General features: G+C 39.2%; 1 protein-coding gene across 3 annotated transcripts in view; it reads right to left on the bottom strand.

The window, feature by feature from the left end:
• SCN8A (sodium channel, voltage gated, type VIII alpha subunit) overlaps nucleotides 1-23,476 on the bottom strand; it is a 183,249-nt gene that overhangs the window by 64,355 nt on the left and 95,418 nt on the right. For all 3 annotated transcript variants that reach the window (XM_012650578.1, XM_012650586.1, XM_012650570.1), the window contains 6 exons: nucleotides 21,328-21,549; nucleotides 19,880-19,943; nucleotides 18,167-18,308; nucleotides 16,375-16,581; nucleotides 15,260-15,553; nucleotides 3,066-3,425 (listed from right to left, as the gene is read on the bottom strand). In XM_012650578.1, coding sequence (XP_012506032.1) covers nucleotides 3,066-3,425; nucleotides 15,260-15,553; nucleotides 16,375-16,581; nucleotides 18,167-18,308; nucleotides 19,880-19,943; nucleotides 21,328-21,549 — 1,289 coding nt within the window. The remainder of the gene's footprint in view (nucleotides 1-3,065; nucleotides 3,426-15,259; nucleotides 15,554-16,374; nucleotides 16,582-18,166; nucleotides 18,309-19,879; nucleotides 19,944-21,327; nucleotides 21,550-23,476) is intronic.

Raw genomic sequence — 23,476 nt, 5'->3', positions numbered from 1 at the left:
AAATTAACATATAAGTATTAATATATTGTGTCCTGTTAAGATAAATGACTGTTTTCCCCACTTTTAAGCTGTCAGGAAATTCTTTTTAGCATCAAGGAGACCTTGGTTTAAGTTCCACTTCCCTAAGTCACTAAATATTTCCTTGAGACTCATCTGTTAACAGGATACAATCCCCTACTGAACAGGGTGGTTATAAGAATTAAATGAGATCATGTATATAAAGTACTTGGCAAAGTATAAGGACTCAATATATGGTAGCTATAATTATTGTGCCCATTATAGAAAACTGGAAAGGGCAGAAAAGTATAAGAAAGAAAAAAAGTCACCAAGAATTTCTCCTCAAAGGCAACTACTATTAACTGTTTTTTTAGCCAGCTCTCTTTTTTCACCATGTAATTATTTTTACATAGATTTGCTATGCTATCACACCACAGTAACTATACATATCCTGTTTTACTTGGTTTGTTCTTTTTGGCCTATTAACGTAACTTAGGCATTTACCTATACTATTAACAGTTATAAGACATAACAGCTTCCTTATGGCTTCTAATAAAATAAATAAGATAAAATAAATAGCTTTTCCTAGTTATGAAGCCCTTGGGAATGATACAGTCTTGTCTAGTTCATCTTCCTGCCACTTTGGGATCTGACCTCTTGACTTTGGGCATCCTCAAGTCTGTCACCACCATTACCTGGGGCCACAGCAGAGAAGCCCCTCAGTGCTTACAGGGCACTGGGTATGTGGGCCCCCCCAAAACTCAAGGTGGAGCTCTGCAGACCACAGTGTAAGGTGGTACAGAAAGCCTTACACTCCACCGCCATATGCACAACTGACTCTGAAATTTTTCCCCCACACAGTACAACAGAAGCTGCTAAAAAAGCAAAAACAAAACCCCCAAACCTGATCATCTGTCTTAAGCTGAAGTTCAAGCTCCTTCTTCCTGGACACCTACTTTCTCTAATACCTTCTCTTCAGAGAAAAGCAAACTGTATTATTTTTTAAACTGCCGGGACGTCAAAATTTGATTTGGTTCCAAACATTTGAATTGCCCACCTGTACCGACCATGCTGACTCGACCCATCCTCATTTTCCACTGACATTATCTCTTGTTTCTTCAGAAAATATAATTATCTAATTGAGGAGCCCCAAATTTACTCCTAGATACAGAATTAGTGAAAATCAAATAAAAATCTCACATAAAGGTAATTATCTACAACATTCATTTTGGCCAACTCTCGGGTCTTGGGGAAACTTTGGAGCCACTGTTTAACATTATTATTTTTTTTGAGACACAGTCTCCCTCTGTTGCCCTGGCTAGAGTGCAGTGATACAATCTAGCTCACTGCACCTCCAACTCTTGGGCTCAAGAGATCCTCCTGCCTCAGCCTCCTAGAGTGCTAGGATTACAGGCGTGAGCCACTGTGCCTAGCCTGTTTATTATTACTATTGTTGTTCCTATAGCTGTTGATCTTAAATAAACAGCTCTCCAGAAGAGCAATGGCCAAGTGACTATGCAGAGAAGACATTAAAATTAACTGGGAAATAGAAGATTAGGGTTTCTGAAGGGTCTAATATTCAGGCTCTGCCACCGATGAGCTAGCTGTACCAAGGAACACAAATTCTTTGAGCCTGCTCCCCATCTCAAAAACAGGAATAGGAATCTTCACTTTGTCAGCCTTACATAATTTTTACTTAGAACAAATTAAATAATTCAAGTAAAAGTAATGTGTAGCTTAGAAAAAGCTATACAAACATAAGGGGGGAAGTATTTTGCTTTTAAATAAAAGGGCGGGGAGAAATGAGATAATCTCAAACACATACAAATTGCCTTTTGAAAATTTTATATGTACAGTCAATAACTGCCCTAAAATGCTAAAAACAGATCATTCTGGAAAATTTTACCCATGACTGTCCAGTTTTCCTCCACACATGCATCATGCTAATTAGGTTTGGCTATCTTCATGCTGTGTTAGAGGAAACTGAAGTGTTAGAACAAAATAGACTGACATGCTATCTCAAGGAGCTTATATCAGCTAAGGAGGGATTCAGGAAAGTTAAGGAATTAGAGGTAGGAAGGATTAGGATCACTGAGGTTATAAGAATTTAAAACTTAAAAAAAAAAAGGCATAAACAGCTTAGAATTTAAAGAAATGTTAAGAGATGGCTTTTCCCAAAGAGGGGCACCATTATTCAAACCCCTAGACAAGTGATTTCATGAAGCTATTATATGCAACTCCTCCAGAACCTGACATTTGATTACATTTAAAATTCATCTTTTGCTTCCCTCTTCCTTCCTCCCCCATACACCATGTGTTCTTGCCCCAACCTCCCACTTTTCCCTCCTTTATTTCCATTTCAATCCCCTTTAAAAGCCTGGGTCCAGTAACCTCTCCTTGTACATAACCTGGTACATAACCACCCACCCTGACATGGATGAACATTCCTCTTTGGAAAAATCATACTTTGTTTTTGCAGAGGAGACTTAGAAAATTATTCAAAACTGTATTACTTTTTTTAAAATAGAAAGAATAAGATCTTTAAATTCCAAGCTGTTTCCCTAGGAGGGGAGAGGAAGTGGGGAAGAGAAGCAATGGTAGTTTCAAACCCACTCAGACTTGGTCATTGGTGGTGGCACGGTGGCATTCTCATTCCATCCGGGCAGGCTCCGCTGGCCAGAGGCATTCAGTCAAAGCAGGTGGGGAGGGAAATATGGGCAGACAGACTTGCAAAGATGGAGAGAAAGAAAAAGGTAAAATAAAGGAAGGAGTTTAATGAGGGGAAAAGGAGAGTCAGAAACCAGGAAGGAAGATGGGGGAAATGGAATAAAGCAAAGGAGAAAAGAGGGCGAGTAATAGGGGAGGGCTGAAGAGAGAAACAGAAACAAACCAGGAGGGAGAAACAGAAATGACTGGGAGTTAACAAGAGTAGGGGCCAGAGAGACCAAGTAGAACGGGCAGAGCAGGGAAGAAGAGGGGCAGGGGGCGGGAGAGACTGCCATGCCTAGCCTCTATCTATTTGTGTACTTCCTTACACTGTCATCGGTAGCTGCCTTATCTATTTTCACCTCTGGCAGGAGCCGCCCGCCGATGTGGGAGCCGGGGCCGATGAGGGACACCACGCCGTTGCAGTCCACCGTGCTGTTGCGCTTCACGCTGCGCCGCAGGCTGGGGAAGATGCGCGAGGAGCGGCTGCCCTGGCTGTAGCCGCTGTAGCCGCTGTAGCTGCTGCGGCGCTCGCGGGCCCGGATGGGGATGAAGAGGGAGTCCCGGCGGCCCTCGCTCTCTTCCACCGTGCTGTGCTCGTCGTCTGCGAACTCGTTCTCCGAGCCCGGGTCTCGGAACCGCCCAGGACCTCGGAAACTGAAGATGCTGCTTTTGCTGTTGTGGCGGGAGAGGAAGGGCGAGCCTGGGATGCTGAGAAGTGACTGCAGGGGCAGGGGGAAGAGAGAGAGAGAGAGACAGAGACAGAGAGAGAGAGAGAGAGAGAGAGAGAATGGCATGAGACCAGCGTGGACCCTCCAGGCTGCACAAAAATTAGGCTAGGCTTCCCCGACGTGGCCCCACCCTTGCAGTCTAGGTACCAGAACACAAATGTTTCCAGAAAGTACGCCTGGATGTTGACTATTACCGTTCATCACGCACTATTACACACTTCCCTTTCCCCGTACACTTGAGATATACCTGTGTTTGACTAGTTAAGGATTCAAAAATTCTACTCACTGTTCACTCAAGCATCCATAGATGCTTTTGTCTCATGTTCTGTGTAACTCATCTGCAGGGAAGCACGTCACTGTGTGTACGTCTTATTATGGGCTCACAGGGTGTGTGCCTTTAACTTACTGAAAAGGCTCTATGCCACACTTGGCAGAAAGAGAGAATTTTAAAAGTGCCCGTATCATTTGCCATTCTCTCCATGAGTATATTTCTCGGAGATTGAATATTATTCCAACAGTGCTCTTCAAGCTTTTTAGTTCAGTTGAAAATTATGTGTGGCCTCTTCCACCTCATTTTAAAGTCAACATAAAATTTTTTTCACCACAAGTTTAAATAGTTGTAAACTATATAATTCCCAGGTTAAACAGCTGTAAATTATATAATTCCCAGCATTGACATTTTTAAATAAACCTCTTCTTTACCACTTGAAAATTTTTCCTGATTTCTCTTTCTCCTTCAACTCATACTTCCATTCCATGTTCCCTAGAGAATTTTATGTAAATGTATATTTTTTATGCTTTAATGTGGTTTATTGATCACCCTTGAATGCTTCTCTGCAATAAAAAAATTATAAATAAACTGTATTTAATATTTAAAAATTTTCCTGTGACCATGATTCTCTAAGAAATTTTAAAAATTCTCCCGGATTGAGTTTCTATTATAATTCTTATGCATACAGTTGGTCAATCTACATAAATTTATTACATATTTTATAAGCAATAAGCTTAAAAATGACAATTTTATTAAAATGCATTTCTTAATGAGATAGATTTTATCAGTTGGTGCTTAAATATTTGTTGACAGTATTACTTATTATTAGAATGAGACATAACTCCAAATCAATCCCCTCCTTTCTACTGATAATATTTATTCATATAAATATTATCTTGGAATGGAAAAACTTTGCTGTACCAATGTCAGTCAATTCTTTGAACTCTCTCCAAGTTATATGCCAAAAATCACACAGTAAGCTATCAGCAAATTTATTTTAATGATCTACTGGATGACAAATTAGGTCCTCTTTCAATTTTGTTAAAAGCAAAGAACTGAAAATGCAACTTGCCAAAGGATTTGTTACCTAATTATTAGAAGGATTCCCTTTCTTGCTTTCTGAGGATACCAAAAAGGCTTTATTATTTATTAATATTTATATGGGTTATTCTTGTATGAGTTACTTTTACCTAAAGGAACCTGTTTAACACGACAGAAGGTTGGAATAATCAAAATATTGCTAACTTCTTTACATCATTGCCAACGCTTATTTTTTAACATGATTTTATCTTATCACGTGCTTTAAATATATTTTTGTTAAAACCTTAAAGCAACAGATTTAGCTTATTTATGAGAATGTCCACCACATGATCTAATTAGCAAAGTGAGTCCTCAATGTCAAAGCAATTGACCAAATCAGACTTATTTTCATTTAAAAAAAGTATGACCTCATTTTTCATTTTTAATAAGTGTATTAATATGTACTCCAGGGACAACCATCCCACTCCTCAACTTAAAAAGATCTCGACAACCCAATTATAACTCTGTTTCACTCTTAACAGAAATAAAAAAGAGGTAAGTTCAGAAAGCCTTACGATGGATTTAAGGTTCCTGGATTAAAGAAAATTTTGTAGACACTAACATTTTCAATTGTCCTTTTGTTTGACACCCCAAAGATTTTTATACCTTAAGGCAATGCACCACTTAGGATTTGGGATGAAAGAGGTATGCTTTCCTTTTGTCAAGTGGGAGGACAGTGACTGAAAAGGAAAGTAGGAAAGAAGAAGTGGTGCAATTTTGGATCACAGAGCTGATCTCAAGCACAGGTGTATGTAAGTTAAAGATCTGGAATTGGGTTCCTTAAAACTGTGCTGGGAAAGTCTTCAAGTGCCCCAAGAGGATACAACCCCAGTTTGAGGACCACTGCTCTAAGAGAAAGAAACTGACAAATGACTGATCTTAAACAATCTTCCTTGCTACCCTGAGATATTTAGTTTGCCTAGTTGTGACCCTGAACTTTCAAAATAATTTTTAACTATGTGAGATTTTTGCCCTAGAGTTCAGGTCTTAACCCTCTAATAAAATGACTGCACTTGCTCTTCATGGGCTGGGACTATGCTATGCCAATACAATACATATATTATATGTACTAAAGAAACCTTTTCTGATAATGCTTTTTTTTTTTTCTTTTTTTTAAGGGATGGTGTCTTGCTCCAAGGAGTGCAGTGAGTGGTGTGATCATAGCTCACTGCAGCCTCAAACTCCTAGGCTCAAGCCATCCTCCTGCTTCAGCCTCCTGAATAGCTGGGACTACAAATGTGTGCCACTGCAACTGGCTAATTTTTTTTTTTTTTTAATTTTTTGTGGTGATAGAGTCTCACTATGTTGTTCAGATTGGTCTTGAATTCCCGGTCTCAAGTGATCCTCCTGCCTTGGCCTCCCAAAGTGCTGTGATTACAAGTGTGAACAACCCACTGTGCCTGGCCGGGTAATACTTTTGATCATAACCCTAGAAGGGCCACGGGTCTCCTCTTTAATCTTTCTGCCCTATATTTTTGTTGATCAGAATCCCATTTCTGGTTCTATACTCCAGTTCCTTTCTCTTCCTCTAATGTACCACAGGCCCTGTCCTTAAATTGGTACATTTTCTTTAGATAATTCTAGTTCCATCACATTCCATTCTCTCACCTGTGTCTTTTCCTTGTTATGTATTCTTTTCCTGTCTCGGCTTCAAGCAATTTACAAACTTCTGAGACAACAAATGAATTTGATCACTGGGGACCACATCAAGAAGACCACCAATCTAGATCATTTTACATAACTGTCCTTGTTAAGTACATGCCATATAGTATATATGGACCTCTAGAAAAGAGGAGGCAACATCTCTGATCACTCTGACTTACTCTGTTTTACCCTACCCTTGTACCAGAGAGAAGCTGCATTAGATTCCAGAGTGTTGACTGGGCTTTGTATATGAGTAGATGTCACTGTATGTTACAAGGACACATACGTGCCCAGCTCTTATGCTTTCTTCTTCCATGTTGTTTAGTTGGTAAACTTACTATTTCTCTTCTTACATACGTGTTTGGGCACCCCCATTAAATCACTGATTCATTCACCTGAACCAGTTCTACGCTAAGTGTGATTCACAGACCAATGCTAGTACATAAGTTGTTACTGGTTTGCAACAAGACAAGTACAGAAACAGAGAGAAGCATTTAGAAACTTGTATGGCAATCAGACATTAGTTATAGTCATAACATCTAAGAATGTGATAATTTTTGTAGAAATTCATTATTATTATATTTTACAACAGTAAAGTTCATGAAGAATTGGAAAAAATAGAAACTAGTCCTTTACCACAGATAGTTTGAGAAATACTGCTCTAAACAATATTGCTGTGTCTTAAAATGTACCTGGGATTTTGTTTTAATCATATAATATAGAGGCAACTGCCTCTGAAAGAAGAGTTTATTACATTAGTTCCCAAGACAAATGGGCATGCCTTGCTACAGAGGGTCACATGGGGTTAGTATCAGGGTTGGCCAGGAGGCAGAAGGAGTGAGGGGGAAATCGTGGCCCAGAGCCTTATTGTGTGGTTTCCCTGGGGAGGAATGGGTGAGGCAGGGAAGGTAAGTTTCAGCAAGTTTAGGACTGAATAATTTGAATTAATTTCAGAGGGCTCTGGGCTATAGAGGCTGTACGTATTTGACCAGAACCTGGTCCTGGGGTGATTTAGTGGAAATATTGGCTTGGTGAGTGAATTAGACAAAGCAGGAAGTTGGAGATTTGGAGTATGGATTGCTTGATTTGCATGTGAAAGGCATGCTTGAAGGCAAGGGTAACATAGAACACTGAGGTTCAAGGCATGAGCCTAGATGTTAATAACCTGTGCCTTGGGTGCATATAACTCCTTTGAGGGCCTCACTGGAGAGAAACATGACCAGGAAAAGACAGGACTCAGGCACTCCTGGGCTCCTTTGGCCAAATCCCAAAGTCTTTTTGGTTGTGTCATGGCCTGGCTAACGGTGATGCTTACTTTGTAGAATGACTTAAGGGGGTTCCCCTCCTCCTTAATTTTTTGGAATAGTTTTATTAGGATTGGTACTGGTTCTTCTTGTAAGTCTGGTAGAATTCAGCTGTAAATCCATCTGGTCCTGTGCTTTTTTGGGGGGGGGCACAAACAAGTGGAAAAACATTCCATACTCGTAGATTCGAAGAATCGATATTGTTAAAATGACCATATTGTCCAAAGCAATCTACAGATTCAATACCAGCGTCATTTTTCACAGAATTAGAAAAAATAATCCTAAAATTCACATTGAACCAAAAAAGAGCCAAAATATCAAAAGCAATACTAAGCAAAAAGAACAAATCTGGAGGCATCGCATTACCTGACTACAAATTATACTACAAGGCTACAGTAACCAAAACAGCATGGTACTGGTATAAAAACAGACACATAGTTCAATGGAACAGAATAGACAACCTAGAGATAAAGCCACGTACTTACAACCAACTGATCTTAGACAAAGTAGACAAAAACATACACTGCAGAAAGGATACCCTATTCGATAAATGGTGCTGGGAAAATTGGATAGCCACATGCAGAAGAATGAAACTGGACCCATATCTCTCACATACAAAAACTGACTCAACATGGATTAAAGACTTAAATGTAAGATCTGAAACTAAAAATTCTAGAAAAAAAAATTGGAAAAATTCTTCTGGAAATCCTAGGCAAAGAATTTATGACTAAGACCTCAAAAGCAAATGTAACAAAACAAAAACAGTCAAATGGGACTTAATTAAACTAAAAATATTCTGCCCAGCAAAAGAATCCATAGAGTAAATAGACAATATAAAGAATGGGAGAAAATATTCACAAACTATGCATCCAACGAATGACTAATATCCAGAATCTGCAAGAAACTCAAATAACTCAACAAGAAAAAAACCCAAATAACCTCATTAAAAAGTAGGCAAAGGACATGAACAGATATTTTTCAAAAGAAGACATACAAATGGTCAACAAACATGAAAAAATGCTCAACATCACTAATCATCAAAGAAATTCAAATTACAACCACAGTGAGATACCATTTTATACTAGTCAGAATGGCCATTATTAAAAACTCAAAAAACAATAGATGTTGGTGAGGGTGCAGAGAAAAGGGAACACTTGTACATTGTTGGTGGGAATGTAAATTAGTACAACCTCTACGGAAAACAGTATGGAGATTTCTCAAAGAGCTAAAACTAGAACTACTATTTGATCCAGCAATTTCACAACTGGGTATCTACCCAAAGGTAAAGAAACCACTCTATTGAAATGATACCAGCACTTGTATGCTTATGGCAGCACTATTCACAAAGCCAAAGATATGGAATCAACCTAAGGGTCCATCAACTGACGACTGGATAAAGAAAATGTAGGGGTGTGTGTGTGTGTGTGTGTGTGTGTGTATACCACACAACATGGAATATTACTCAGACATAAAAAAATGAAACCATGTCTTTTGCAGCAACATGGACGGAACTGGAGACCATTATCTTAAGTGAAATAACTCATAATTAAGAATCAGAAAGTCAAATACCACATGTTCTCACTTGTAAGTGAGAGCCAAACAATGAGTACACATGGACATAGAGAGTGGAATCACAAACACTGGAGACTCAGAAGGTCAGAAAGGCAGGAGAGGGGCATGGGATAAGAAATTACCTGATGGGCACTACGTACACTAATTGAGTGAGGGTTACACAAAAAGCCAACTTAACCACTATGCAACACATTCATGTAACAAATCTGCACATGTACCCCCTAAATCTATAAAAATAAACAAATAAATAAATCCCCTATCACTCTTAACACGACCACTCCATGTCCTAAGAATGGCATTCAAGACCCTCCCAGCCTTGACTCTAATTTACTTACTCCATTTTATCTTTCACTGTTTGCCCTCATATACCCTACCATGCAGCCACCCTGCCTTCAGGTCTTTATTTTCTTCATTTCCAGTGCACACTCCATTTTCAGCTAGAGAAATCCTCTCCATTTTCCATGGTCTAGCCCTTCTGCTTCTTCCTCTACTAACTTCCTTAATCCTTCCAGCCTCTCTTTCAGAGTACTTACACTCTACTTTTTACAATAGTTCTTTATATACATGTTCTATCTCTCCTTAACCAACTATGAACTCCTTAAGTGCACAGTGGCTGATTCATCTTTCTAGCTCCTGAAGTGCTTTATACATACATAGTAAATACAATGTTTAACTTAATCAACATGTATTTATTTAGGTTATTAGGTATGAAATGTCCAATTTCCTTAAGTACTAAGTTAGACAGTTGATATCTCTGACATTTCACTTTGACATTTCTTGTTTTATTTTTATTGTGAAGGTACATCCTCATTCTTTAAAATGCATGGTTTGGCTTATGATTATCTTTCAAATTTTTTTTGAGCGATTTTTGTAAAACCATGGATAAGTATAAAATTTGTGTTATTTTCAAATATGAGTTCCATCATGGAATCAATGCAGCACAGACAGCTCGAAATATCAACAAAGTGTTTGGGAAGGATGTGGCTAATGAACACACAGTACATCCATGGTTTGAGAAGTTCTGTTCTGGTGATTTTAATTTTGAAAATGAGCCATGTGGGCAACCTGAGACCAAGGTTGATAATGATAAACTGTAGTAGAAATGAATCCATCTCAACCTATGTGTAGCAGCAAGGTTTGACGTTACTACTCCAACATTATCAGACCATTTGAAACAAATGAGCAAGGTAAAGAAGCTGGATAGATAGGTACTGCATGAATTAAATGAGCATCAGAAGAGAAATTGTTTGAAGCTTGCCTTTCTTCGCTGTCATGACATAAAGGTGAACCATTTCTACACCATAGTGTTACATGTGATGAAAAATGGACTATTTTTGACAATTGCAAGCATTCGGCACAATAGTTGGATAAAGATGGAAGTGCTGAAACACAGTCCAAAACTAAATATTCATCAAAAAAAGCTAATGGTGTCTGTTTGATGGTCCAGCGCTGGTATTATCCACTACAGCTTCATGAAACCTGGTCAATTGATTATAGTGTACTTATACTGTAACCAATTGGATGAAATGATGAGGATGCTTGTGATGAAGCAGCCAAGATTAGTCAATAGAGACAGGCCAATCCTCTTGCAAGACAATGCTGACCACGTCACCCAAACAACGCTGCTCAAACTACAGAGGCTGGACTAGGAAACTCTCTGTCATCAACTGTATTCACCAGACCTTGTACCAACTGACTACTACTTCTTCCAGGCTTTGGACGACTTCTTGCAAGGAAAAATATTCAATTCTCAACAAGCTATGTAAATGCCTTTCGCGATGTCATCGCCACTCACTCTCCAAGTTTCTTCGCTGCTGGCATAAACAAGCTACTGTTAAGATGGCAAAACTGCGTTGATAGTTTAGGTACATACTGTGATTAATTGTACTGCTTCTTGTTTGAGATATAATAAATGAAACTTTTGATTCAAAATCAGACATTTCATATTTAATAACCTAATAGGTTATATATTGCAAATTGGTCACCCATTTTAGTGTTGTCCCATACCTGCACTGGGTCACTGCTTTGTTTCTCACAGAAAGTTAAATTGGATGGAATTCATGATTTTGCATTAGGCCAACGTTGGGTGCTCACGCTACCTGGTACATTAGGTCTCACATTAGGACTGAGGTTTTATTTATCTGACAATAAGATTTAATTTTATTTAATGAAATACCTATTGAGTGCTAAGTGATACAGATATAGTGGTGAATAAGACACGTAACAGTTCCTGCCCTCTTGGAACTTGTAGCACAGCAGAAAATATTATATGTTACATAAGATCTAATACATCAGACTATTCTTTACCTTATTGAAAGTGGTAAGGATGACAGGAAGGCGATAAAGAAGATAATGATCAATTCAGTGATCTATGAACAGTTAAAAATCAGGATCCTGAAATAATATACAAAACAAAGAACCAATTTATCTATTGTTTTTTAATTCCTTGTTTCACTTTTGGCAAAAGAGTTGATCCTGCAATGAACGTGAAAGGGGAAAAGATGACTTGCCCTATTTCTCCTTGTACCCAGTATCCAATCCTGATCTAGCCCATTCCCCAAGGTGCTACATCCCAAAGGTAGCAACGCCAAGCCCTCCCCAGTCTCAACTTCACTGTACTGGAGCGTTTCAGTGATGACTCGGGACCCATGGCTCTATTAACTCCTCGGATACAGTCTAGTTTAAGAGATGGATAGGCATTACTTCCTGTTTTCAAAATCTTCCTGTCAACCAGGAACTTCTGGACCTTTTCAGGAAGTCACATCACATTAACTAAAAATATGACCTTAGGTCTAGATGCTTGCTTGGGAGAATGGCTCTGGGATGTTCTGGATTTGAGGGAATGGACCTTACATTCCACAGAAAAATTATCTGTGGGGATTTCAGGGCATTCATGTCAGCTATCTGTCAAGATGAGACTTACAATGACTAGGATGTTTGGAATGTGACGAGTGATTGAGTTTAAGCGTTCTACTTCCATGTCATATTTCACTTTTTCTTTACTTTTTCTTTCTAATACAGCAGTGGTTCTTAAAGTATGGTCTAGGGACCCCTGGTGGTCCCTGAGATCATTTTAAGGAGGCTTATGAGGTCAAAACTATTTCATAATAATATAAAGATGATATCTGCCTTCATTGCTCTCATTTTGTCACAAGCTTATAGTGGACACTGTGAGCCTGACAGCTTCATAATATTTAAAGACTTTTCTAATGAGATTGGTGATAATAATGAATGTGATTAATATTGTGTGTCAGTATTTGGAAGATCTGCATAACTTAGTGACTCAAAATTTCCCAAATGATCAATACATGATGCTACAAATCATTAATGGGTTAAAGATCTATGGTGCAAAGAGAGCAAAAGATTTTATTGTAAGAGAGTATGAAGTTACTGATATATAAATAGTTTCGGATTCCACACTACAACTAACCATTAAAAAAATCATCACTGTTGAGTTTTGGAATAGCATCAAAAAGGAACATTCATAATTATCTGAAAAGGCTATTAAAATAGTCTTTCCCTTTCCAACTACATATCTGTACAAAACTGGATTTTCTTCAAATACTTTAACCAAAAAAACATACTGCAACCCATCGAACGCATGTATAAGCAGGTATGATATTCCAGTTGTTTCCTATTAAACCAGAGATTAAGGAGATTAGCAGAAATGTAAGCAATATCCCTTTTCCCCCTAATTATTTCATTTTGGAAAACAGTTCATTTTAATAAAAAAATATATAATTTGTGTTAATCATGGAATGGGTTTATTATTATTTTTAAATAAATTAGTAAATATTTGCAAAATTTCATAATTATAATTTCTAATATGATAAATTAAAAGCACATTTTTAAAAAGCTCTTTAGGTCCTCAATAACTTTTCAGGATATAAAGGGGTCCTAAGACTGAAAAGTTTGAGAACTGCTGCAGTAGAACAATTAAAATACTTTGCAAAAAGGAATTCAACTTAATAATTATAAACTGTCCTGAGCCTTAAAAATGTAGAGAAATGGGTAGGGGATGGGTGGGCAGATGTCTCAAAGTGATTTCAGAAGATGTGGAAGTAAAGGAAGCTGGCACATTACCTGAACTATGCTGTGGGAAAACGGAAGCCACAGTTGTTATTTTTTTTTTTTTGAGACAGAGTCTCACTGTGTTGCCCTGGCTAGAGTGAGTGCCGTGGCGTCATCCTAGCTCACAGCAACCTCAAACTCCTGGGCTCAAGTGATCCTACTGCCCCAGCCTCCCGAGTAGCTGGGACTACAGACATGCGCCACCATGCCCGGCTAATTTTTTCTATATATTTTTAGTTGGCCAATTAATTTCTTTCTAATTTTAGTAGAGGCGGGGTCTTGCTCTTGCTCAGGCTGGTCTCGAACTCCTGAGCTCAAACAATCTGCCCGCCTTGGCCTCCTAGAGAGCTAGGATTACAGGCGTGAGCCACCGCGCCTGGCCACCACAGTTGTTATTAAGCCAACAGAAGAGATGACCACGTATGTGTGTAGGGAAGTAGAGAAGGGTGGCTAGGAGCACAAGCTCTGGAGTCAGATGGACCTGGGTTCAAATCTTGGCTCAAACACCTACTAGCTATATAACCTTGAATAAGTTAATCTCTCTAGTTGTCAGTTTCTTCAGCTATTCTTCCAAAGAAACTGCAGGAGAGTCCTGGGACAAAGCATATTACCACCATGTGGAGTATCTAAGCAAGTATCGGCAGTCAGCCACAGTCTCTAGGAATCTACAATTTTTTTCTATGTGGGGAAATTGGAGGAAGTGAACATTTTCATGGCAAAGCAGGACATCTCAGAAGCCCAGTTTCATTTTTTGAGCTATGGAGCAATCAGTGCAACTCTGTACTAAAGCCTACAGAATAATCAGAGACCATTCAATAGCAAAGCATTAACAGCACTAAGGTATTCATTAACTAGCTCAGTGATGGCTCTCAAGACAGGGGTAGTATTACAACAAAGCTGCAATCCCACTTTTCCACAAAAGAGGCTGAACTAGGAGAAAGGTGAGGTGAAAGTTATACAGAGATGGCCTCAGGCTGTGAAGAAGTCCCAGAAGGGGTTAAATCAGATTTCTAAAAGTCTTGCACTTATTGCCCAACAATATCTGAATGCTAGCCTTGTGCAAAGAAGCAGACCTTGACTTTAGGACCTTATCTAAGAGACGAGATATGAACATAAATAAATATGCGCATAAAAGATACCAAAAACATTGCCATAAACTATAATCTATTCTATGCCTACAAACTTGCCAGCATTTCTTTAAAATGAGGAATTAAATGGCCTAAGAATTGGATTTTGGTGGTATTCTTTGAAATCCAAAGATACCTATTATGTGATGATATTTATAGTAATAGAATGCTCAATAATTATCCCTAAGTCCTCGTCCCTTTCTCTTGGTTTCCCCATTTATAAAAGTTGGGAAAAACTGGGAGGTTTTCCATCTACTATAGGCTTATTTATCACCATGACACTGTGTATCCAAAAATAAGTAATTAGTAGAACTTACCATGCTCAGATAAGAAATCCTAAAAGTTCCCTGACTCCCATTATTATTATTATTACCTACAATTATATACAATTTTTAAACAAAGATGTTTGAGCTAAATTCTGATGTTCGGATACTAAGAGGAGAAAAGTTCTTCTTGATGTTTTATAACATGAGGCTTGCTGGTGTGACACATACTTCAAACCTGCCACAGGGGATCATACAGTCCTAGGGCTGGCTTCTACATCAGAGAAGGGAGGGCAGGATTAGAGAGGAGGATGTTCCAAATATGCCAGTAATGCTTCCTCCTAGAGGAGAACAATAAGGAGCACAGAGAGGTAGGACTGAAGATGCAGCCATGGGCCTGGAAAATGTAGGGCCAAAGGAGAAAATCAAAATCAAGTAGGATTAGCAAAACCAGAGTTTCTTAGGCTTATCTGACCCAAAGTAAAGAGTTTACCTGATTCATGATGGAAAACTTCCTCCCTATTCTGTTGTCTGGCAGCCGAAAGCCCTTCCTCCTCATACCATCTTCTGACTCTGACTTAAACACCTTCTCAGGATCCCCCTTCTCCTCTCCTTCAGAGAGTTCCTTTTGCTTCCTCTTCTTTCTTCTGTTACGTCTTTCCTTGGCACTCTTGGAACTGAGTTTAGAAATTTCAGATGAGCTCCGAGGAGAGCCCCCTCCTTCTTCACCTTCTTCCTCTATGGCATCTTCTGAGACGGTTCCAGCTGAAGTGGCCATTGCTGCAGCCTAGAAAAGGAGGCACAGGGACAGACCAGACCAGAAGCATTTAACTAGAGCCACCCAAAGCCAACCAATTAGTACAGAGCATTTCCTTCCCATAGATACAGAAAGGAGGAAGGAAACCCAGCCTGTTAGAGGAGGGTGCCCAGCTGTGCCCAGGGCCTGGCTGCCTCTAGATTCCAGTTGAATTTGTATTCTGGCCAACAGCCCTAAGTGATCAGAACAGAACCCAGTGGTGAGAACTTTGGGATTTATTCTCCTGATTATCTCAAACAAAAACTTGCTTGCCTCCTTGGTACCAGAGGATCCCTTCTGAGCAAGTCTGAAAATGAATGTTAAGAAACTATATTATGGGCCCAGCGATGTAAAAATACATGTATAGTTGGATAAGGATTAGAAAGTTAAGTGTTAGGATGATGGGATCACAAGTGTTTTCCAAATTTTACTTTAATATTTTGCCTGTATCTTCTTTTTAATTAGAAACAATACTTTTTATAATCATAGGGATCCTAACGTTTTCTCAACAAAATGCTACGCTTATGGGAAGCACTATATAAGCTGCTTTGGTCACTTTTTCCTTTCCAGTCATCATTAGCAGTTAAACACTTTACAGCTGAGAAATTCAACAACCGTTCAGATTAACAAGCAATGTAGCCATTAAGACAAATGAAATAATTGGATTGACCATCTGCAGTTGTTACTTGGGTTACTGTAATCAGATCAATGACCTCTATTTGAAAATGTGCCTAGAAAAGATCAATTGCAGTGGCAATCAGATGGGGCCTTAGTCACCATGTGGGGCAGAATGTAAAGAATTCATCACCAACCTGTGCCTCTTCCTGTTGCTTTTTAAGTTGCTCCAACATTGCTTTGAACTCAGCCTCTTTTTGCTCTGCCTCTTCCAGTGTTGCCTGATTCTGCTCTTCGTAAGCCATGGCCACCACAGCCAAGATCAAGTTCACCAGATAGAAAGAACCCACAAAGATGACCAAAACGAAGAAGATCATGTATGTTTTCCCAGCTGCTCGTAAGGTCTGCAAAGACAAAGACCATTTTCTGAGTCACTTGCATCAAATGAACTGGGCTGAAAACAACTTGTGGGCCTAGTTTCTCTGCAGGGGCACTGTTTGCATTTTGAACACTAAAATGGCAGTAGTATCTCCCATTCATTGGAACAAAAAAAAATCTCCTCCTATTTCCAAATATTCCCTACATACTTCTTTCATAGAAAAATGCTTGCTTTTTTTTTAAAGGAAAAAAATGCTCTGGGCTAAGAATTATATTTGACTTTGTTGGTTGGTTCTAAAACAAGTATAAAGAGAAGAATATAAGACTTCAGCTCATTTATCTACTGGTCCTCAAAGAGTATTAACAGAAAAATTTCATCTTTGAAATCCAGTCCAAGTCACAGGAAGTCCCATCTTGAGTGACATCCTACCTTATCCTTTTGCAACAGAATGGGTTTTAAAAGTGGGATATGACAATATGACATAAAGGATAGTGGGGAGGAAAAATATAGGAAGGAGGATCTTAGGCCTATTCTTTTCACTAAACCGTGAGCAAATGGATTATCAAAGAACAAATGGGTTTTAGGTTATGTATATACCAGCCATTATTACTGAATTTCCACTCTGATTCTTGCAACCACAAATATTTAATGCAACTTAGCATCAATCACAAATATTTCACAAGAAAGATTCAAACCTGAGGGACTTCTAGGCTGTCTAACAGAAAAGAATTAATTCAGGGCTTTGAACTAGAAGTTTCCCTTAAAGAGGTTCCTTCATGCATGAAGAGGACGTTTCTTATTCTCAAAGTAACTGGCATCACCCAATGCCAGAGTCAAAGAGAAAACAATGACTTCTCATAAAATTTCTATGCTGGAAGACCCTTAGCATCACCTACACTAACTTTTCCATCACAACCAGCAAAGTTATGTGACTTGTCCTCAGTCACCAGTGTAGCCCGAAAGAATAGTGCTGACCTTATTTCTGTACAACCTGCTTGAACAAGTCCAAATGTGTTATGAATGTTAAAAATGTTAAAATGTTGACAAATTTAGATTCCAAGGTCCTTGTGGATAGAAATCCTATCTTTACAATGTCTAGTATAGTGTCTTGCACAAAGAGGCATCTAATATTTTTTGAACAGATATCCTAAGCCCACAAATCCAAAAGGAGACATGCTGCCGACAGTGACACAATAGGAAGTAGGTAGAGATGGTAGATTCCCAGGCCAGGAAAGAGGCTGTCAAGGCTTTAAGCTTCTATAACTATACATGACTGAGCACTCAAGAAACAGGGATGATTCCCTAGCAAGTAAACTCAGAGAGAGGAGAGGAGAGGGGAGGGGAGGGGAGGAGAGGAGAGGGGAGGGAAGGGGAGGGGAGGGGAGGGGAGGGGAGAGGAGGGGAGAGGAGAGGAGAGGAGAGGACAAGAAAAGAAGCAGGGAGAGTTGGGAGAATTCACTTAATATTTAAGCCAGGTAACTGTGGGAAATATTAATACCATCCTTAGATCCTATAAAATGTCTTCACTTAAGGTCTCTCACACAGAAAGTCCCTGCCCCCACATATCCTCACACAAACTCTATCACCAAAGAAAAAGAAGTATTACTCACCAGTTGATACAAGTTTTCCCAATAGTCCTGGGTCATAAGGCGGAATAATGCCAAGAAGGCCCAGCTAAAAGTGTCAAAGCTTGTGTAACCATAGTTGGGGTTCCTTCCTGCTTTCATACACTGGTATCCCTCTGGGCATTGTCTGAAGAGAGAAAGGGAAGTTCAGGACTTTTCGACATAATTCCACTCAGTCATGACCTTGGAGATAATAAATAACATAATTCCACCTACTCCATGACCTCAGAGATAATAACAAACCTTCTATAAAGCCATGCCAACAAACTGGAAGAAGGGAAAAAAGAAAGAAAAAGGAGAACGGAAATAAGTAGCTAGCCCATTTTTGGGGACAGCATCATCTGGCATGCCTCTTTAAAATGCAGATTCCTATGACCTACCTGAAACCTAGGAATTAAAAGTTCTGGATATGTGATCTGTGAATATGCTTTTTCTTTTCTTTCTTTCTTTTTTTTTTTAAGAGATGGAGTCTTGCTCTGTCACCTAGCGGGGAGTGCTATGGCACAGCCACAGCTCACTGCAGTGAGCTGGGCTCAAGTGATCCTCCCACCTTAGTCTACTGAGTAGCTGAGCCTACAGGTATATGCCACTACACTCAGCTAATTTTTTTTTTTTTTTAATTTTTAGATATGGGGTCTTGCTATGTTGTAACTAGGCTGTCTCGAACCCCTGGTCTCAAGCGATCCTCCCAACTCAGCCTCCCGAGTAGCTGGGATTAAAGGTGTGAGCTACTGTGCCTGGCTTTGAATCTGCATTTTTAAGAGATATGCCAGGTGATCCTTATGCATGCCAAAGTATGAGAACCACTGTCCTAGAGTCATATCAATGTACAATTCAATCAAATTCAACTTAGCTACTATCCAAATGGCACAAGGCTAGAGCTTCCTCTTGTTTTTGTTCTCTTAGCACTCATTGTGACAACCTAAGTCACAATGGGGATTTCAGTGACCTCAGTTATACCATTTCTTCTGCTTTTAGACTACCCTCATACTTCTTTCAATGTAATCTCTAGTATCTACTTCAATGCAGAAATTAAATGGACCTCTAGTTGTCATGATATTAAAACACCAATTCCTAGAGGACCAATATACTCTGAATGATGATACTACCACCCTACATTTATATAGCCCTGTTTACAAAGCACTTTCATGGATGTTGTGTAATTGGGTCCTTACACTAACTCTGTGAGGAAGAAAGAACATGGCTTATTAAATGCATTTTGTGGATGAAGAAATTGAGGCTCAGATAAGTTAAATGTCTTACCAAAGGTCTTAGAGCTAGAAGTAGCAGAATCAGGACTCAAATATTATGTTGCTACCCTTTTACCTCCCCCATGCTGTCAGGGGGTCATCGTTGGATGCTAAACTATCACCAAGAGAGTGTCTGTACTCTCTGTTGTATTAATTGTGCTAAGATAGGATGAGGGAGTCCACGAGAGGCAGGTAAGCTATCTGGTGTTACTGATTCTATCCTTAGCCTTTGACATCTTTTTTTGATTTTGGCTTGAGACTACAGGCATATTCACTTACTGGTGAAATGTTAACCTTACATAGACATCTATGTCAACCAATAGGTCAGACCCAATTGTAGGGTTTACTACATGAGCACAAAGAAAAGTAAAAATATTGCCCATTTTGATCCAATTAGTAATAGGCACATATTTTAAGGAAGGAGAATAAAATTACGTGAGCTACTTACCCAGCATCGGAACTGTTCCCACAGAGTAAAGGTTCTAGCATGCCAGCAACCGTGTAAAAATTTGCTAGAAAAGTTTGAAGAGGCAGGAAATGAATAGGCAGATTTAAGTGAATGAGAGAATAAGGCTGCACTGTCCCCTAACTAGCTCCAGCAGACATAGTTACTGATTTTAGCTCATATAAATCCTTTCTGACAGCAGTGAAAACTGATAAGAATTCTTTCCCATTAATGATTTTCCTGTATATTTACAAATTAGAAGTGCTACCCCGAAGCCCTGGGGCAGTGTTCTTCTCAGTTACCTGGCTTCCATTTGTACTTCAAATCTATATGCAGGTTCTGGTATTTAAATCAAAGGGGTCTTTTAAAAGTAAGTGTTCTGAGTTTTACACCCTTTTATACAACTTTATTCTTCTATCCTTGTAACTTCTCTTTATCAAAGATATTCTAGAACTCTTCATTGGTCACTAGTCACCATGTCCTCTTTTTTTTTTTGTGAGACAGAGTCTCGCTCTGTCGCCCTGGGTAGAGTGCAGTGGCGTCGTCATAGCTAACTGCAACCTAAAAATCCCAGTTCAAGCGATCCCCCTGCCTCAGCCTACTGAATAGCTGGGACCACAGGTGTGCACCACCATGCCCAGCTAATTTTTCCTATTTATTGTAGGGATAGGGCCTCACTCTTGCAAAGGTCTCAAACTCCTGGCCTCAAGTGATCCTCCCACCTCGGCCTCCCAAAGTGCTAGGATTACAGGTGTGAGGCACCAGGCCTGGCCACTATGTCCTCTTTTAAATTAGAAGGCATGTTTCCCTTACTTGCATATGTCTCTAAAATCTCCTTTGAACATTTTCTTACAGCTACCTAACTCACCTTATTTCCTCAGAAGTAATAGTGATATTGCTAACTTCTTTTCATTAGTTTATAAAGGACCACTATACCAAATTCTCCTTAAGGTAAGACCCAAGTGTTTTGTTTCCTCAAGTAAAATTATTAAAACTCCTTAACTATAACAGGATAGAATGGTGCCTTAGAGATTACCTGATCCCCTAGACCAGATCGATTACTAAGGTCTTAGGGGTATTAAGAAAGCTTAGGTTCCATAGGTATAATCTGGACTAAATGTTTAAATGTCCCAGGTAACTCAGCTAAGGAAAAAGAATTTTTATCAAGCTTCTAAGCCTGAACTTCAAATCAAAAGTTTAGGGGTACATACAAATAAACTATAAAGTTTCATTTGGTTTTAAAGGGGGAGAAAATAGAGAGAAGGCTGATGTTTGTGAGATTCTGAATACAATCCTACCTCGAGGAAAGATAATAACTTCACAAAACTACTTTCAGGAGCACTGCCATTCCTTTCTGGCCCCAACTACTTTTCTAATACCAGTGGTGGCTTCTGACCATGTAAACTAGGGATAAACTTTTCCTTTTCCTCTTGCAGCGAAGGGCCACCTACTTTTATTGTTGATATACTCTTCCCAATCAAAGCCTTTGGTGCCATTTTCAAGATAGCTCTCATTGAAGTTTATGGGCCACACAACACACTTGTTCCGAAGGTTCCCCATGAACAGCTGCAGTCCGATCAGGGCAAAAACACTCAGGCAGAACACTGTCAGGATCATCACATCTGACAGCTTCTTCACAGACTGAATCAGGGCACCCACAATTGTCTTCAGGCCTGAGGAGACAGAACCCCCCAGAATCAGAGTCACCTCAAAGCCCTCCCCTCCCTCTCCTCCCTCTTAGCCATTGGCTTCTACTACTTCCCACAGCACCACCCTTGAAATGTGGCCGCTTTATCTTTATACCAAGAGCATAAAAATGAGCCAGAAAAATCATCAATTTTTCTAGAATTATCCATTTTACAGTCAGTATTTCTTAAAAAGCAAAAGAAAGCTCCTGCTACCAATATGTAGCTCATTTCTTCCTAGGAACACTTTCCTGTCTTTGACTACTCTTTTGTTCCCCAAATGAGGCAAACCTCTTACTTGCCCCGGGGCCTTCACACATGCCAAGAATGCTCCCTTCCATTACCTTGTCCTCTGTGCCTAACTCCTGCTCACCCTCCAAGTCTCAGTTTAAACATCATTTCCTCCAGAAAGCCTTTCCTGACTTTGCAACTTTTCTTCCTTCCCCATTGTTACTAGTATCTTAATAGCACCTTATACTTTCCTCTGTCACATTTATCATGGTTATAATCAATTTTTTATGTCTGTCTTGTTCACAGCTCTATCTAGTGCCTAGCCTACAGCAGGTATTCAGTAATACTGGCTGAAGAAACAAATGAAAAAAATCAGGGATTAAGGAGGCTTCTAGGTTGGAAAGAAAACCACTGAGATGTTTAAAAGGCAATTAATAAAAATATTAAGGTACAATATTTTCCCAAGAGCTCTGGAAATGCCAATGAATTGAAAAGGCCAATTATTATCAATCCACTATAGTTTGCCTCTCGATTTACAAACACACCTCTGTATCACATATATGCCCTGCTTTCTACAATAACCTTTTCTCTGTCCTAGATTAAAAACAAAAACACTTATAATACATTTTAATTTGAGATTTAAATGCAAGACACTGGTTCAAATTTAGACCTGAAGGTAGATTTCTTAATTTCATCAGTGACGGGAAACACAGGAAAAATATGGTTGTAGGTTCACATTGTTTGGGTCAAAATGAATTTACATGTGGCTCGCCATGGCATGTATAGACATCAGGCTATCCACAGGACATGGCGAACAAAGCACTGAGCACTCCTGGTGGCCAACGCACCAGGATGAGCAAGAGGCAGGCACTGAGCCTTGACACAAGGACTCAGGAGGGACTTATCCCTGATCTACTTCAGAAGGCAAGACTATTGGAATGAAATTCAAGGGAATCCTAATTCTGGCTTTGAAGTGTACAGATGGATAGACAGCCACTACTCTTAACCAAGTTATGCCACTTACTTGGGTGGCCTAAGCAATACACCTAACCTCTTGGAATTTCAGTTATTTCATCTTTAAAATGGGAATAATTATAGTTGAATATTATAGAGCTGTTGATTAAGCAGGATTCATATAAAACACTTAACAAAGCACCTAGTACACAGTAAATGAGTCAAATATTAACAATTATTGTCTGAACAGTTATTACTCATCTATAAAAAGAGATCTACAATACCAGACTCATTGGGTTGTTGTAAGGTTTAAATAAGACAATGTAATGTAAAATAACTAGTATGGTGCCTGGCACAAAGCTGGCACTCAACACTTGTTAGTTACCATTGTTATATGTAATTGCTTTCCTCCATGGGACAAAACTGAGATAACGACACTGCTCAGGGTTAACCTCATCTGATGTTGATCTAATGGGTGGTATGGACATGACTCTTCTTTTGCTGTATTTTACAAGTAAACACTTAGAATTTTCAAAGTTGAGCCAAATAGAATTAAAAAAATTTTTTTTATTTCAGCATATTACGGGGGTACAAATATTTAGGTTACATATATTGCCTTTGTCCCACCCCAAATAGAATTTTTTATCTGAATCCAATAGTAGCAACAGATGCTGTGCCTAGCACAGGGCCTGGCACAAAGTGGGCACTTAATAAATTATTATTAGAAGAG

The sequence above is a fragment of the Propithecus coquereli genome, unplaced genomic scaffold (genome assembly GCF_000956105.1).
Source record: "Propithecus coquereli isolate 6110/MARCELLA unplaced genomic scaffold, Pcoq_1.0 Scaffold111, whole genome shotgun sequence".
Classification (NCBI taxonomy): Eukaryota; Metazoa; Chordata; class Mammalia; order Primates; family Indriidae; genus Propithecus; species Propithecus coquereli.
This window is presented reverse-complemented; position numbering and strand designations above follow the sequence as displayed.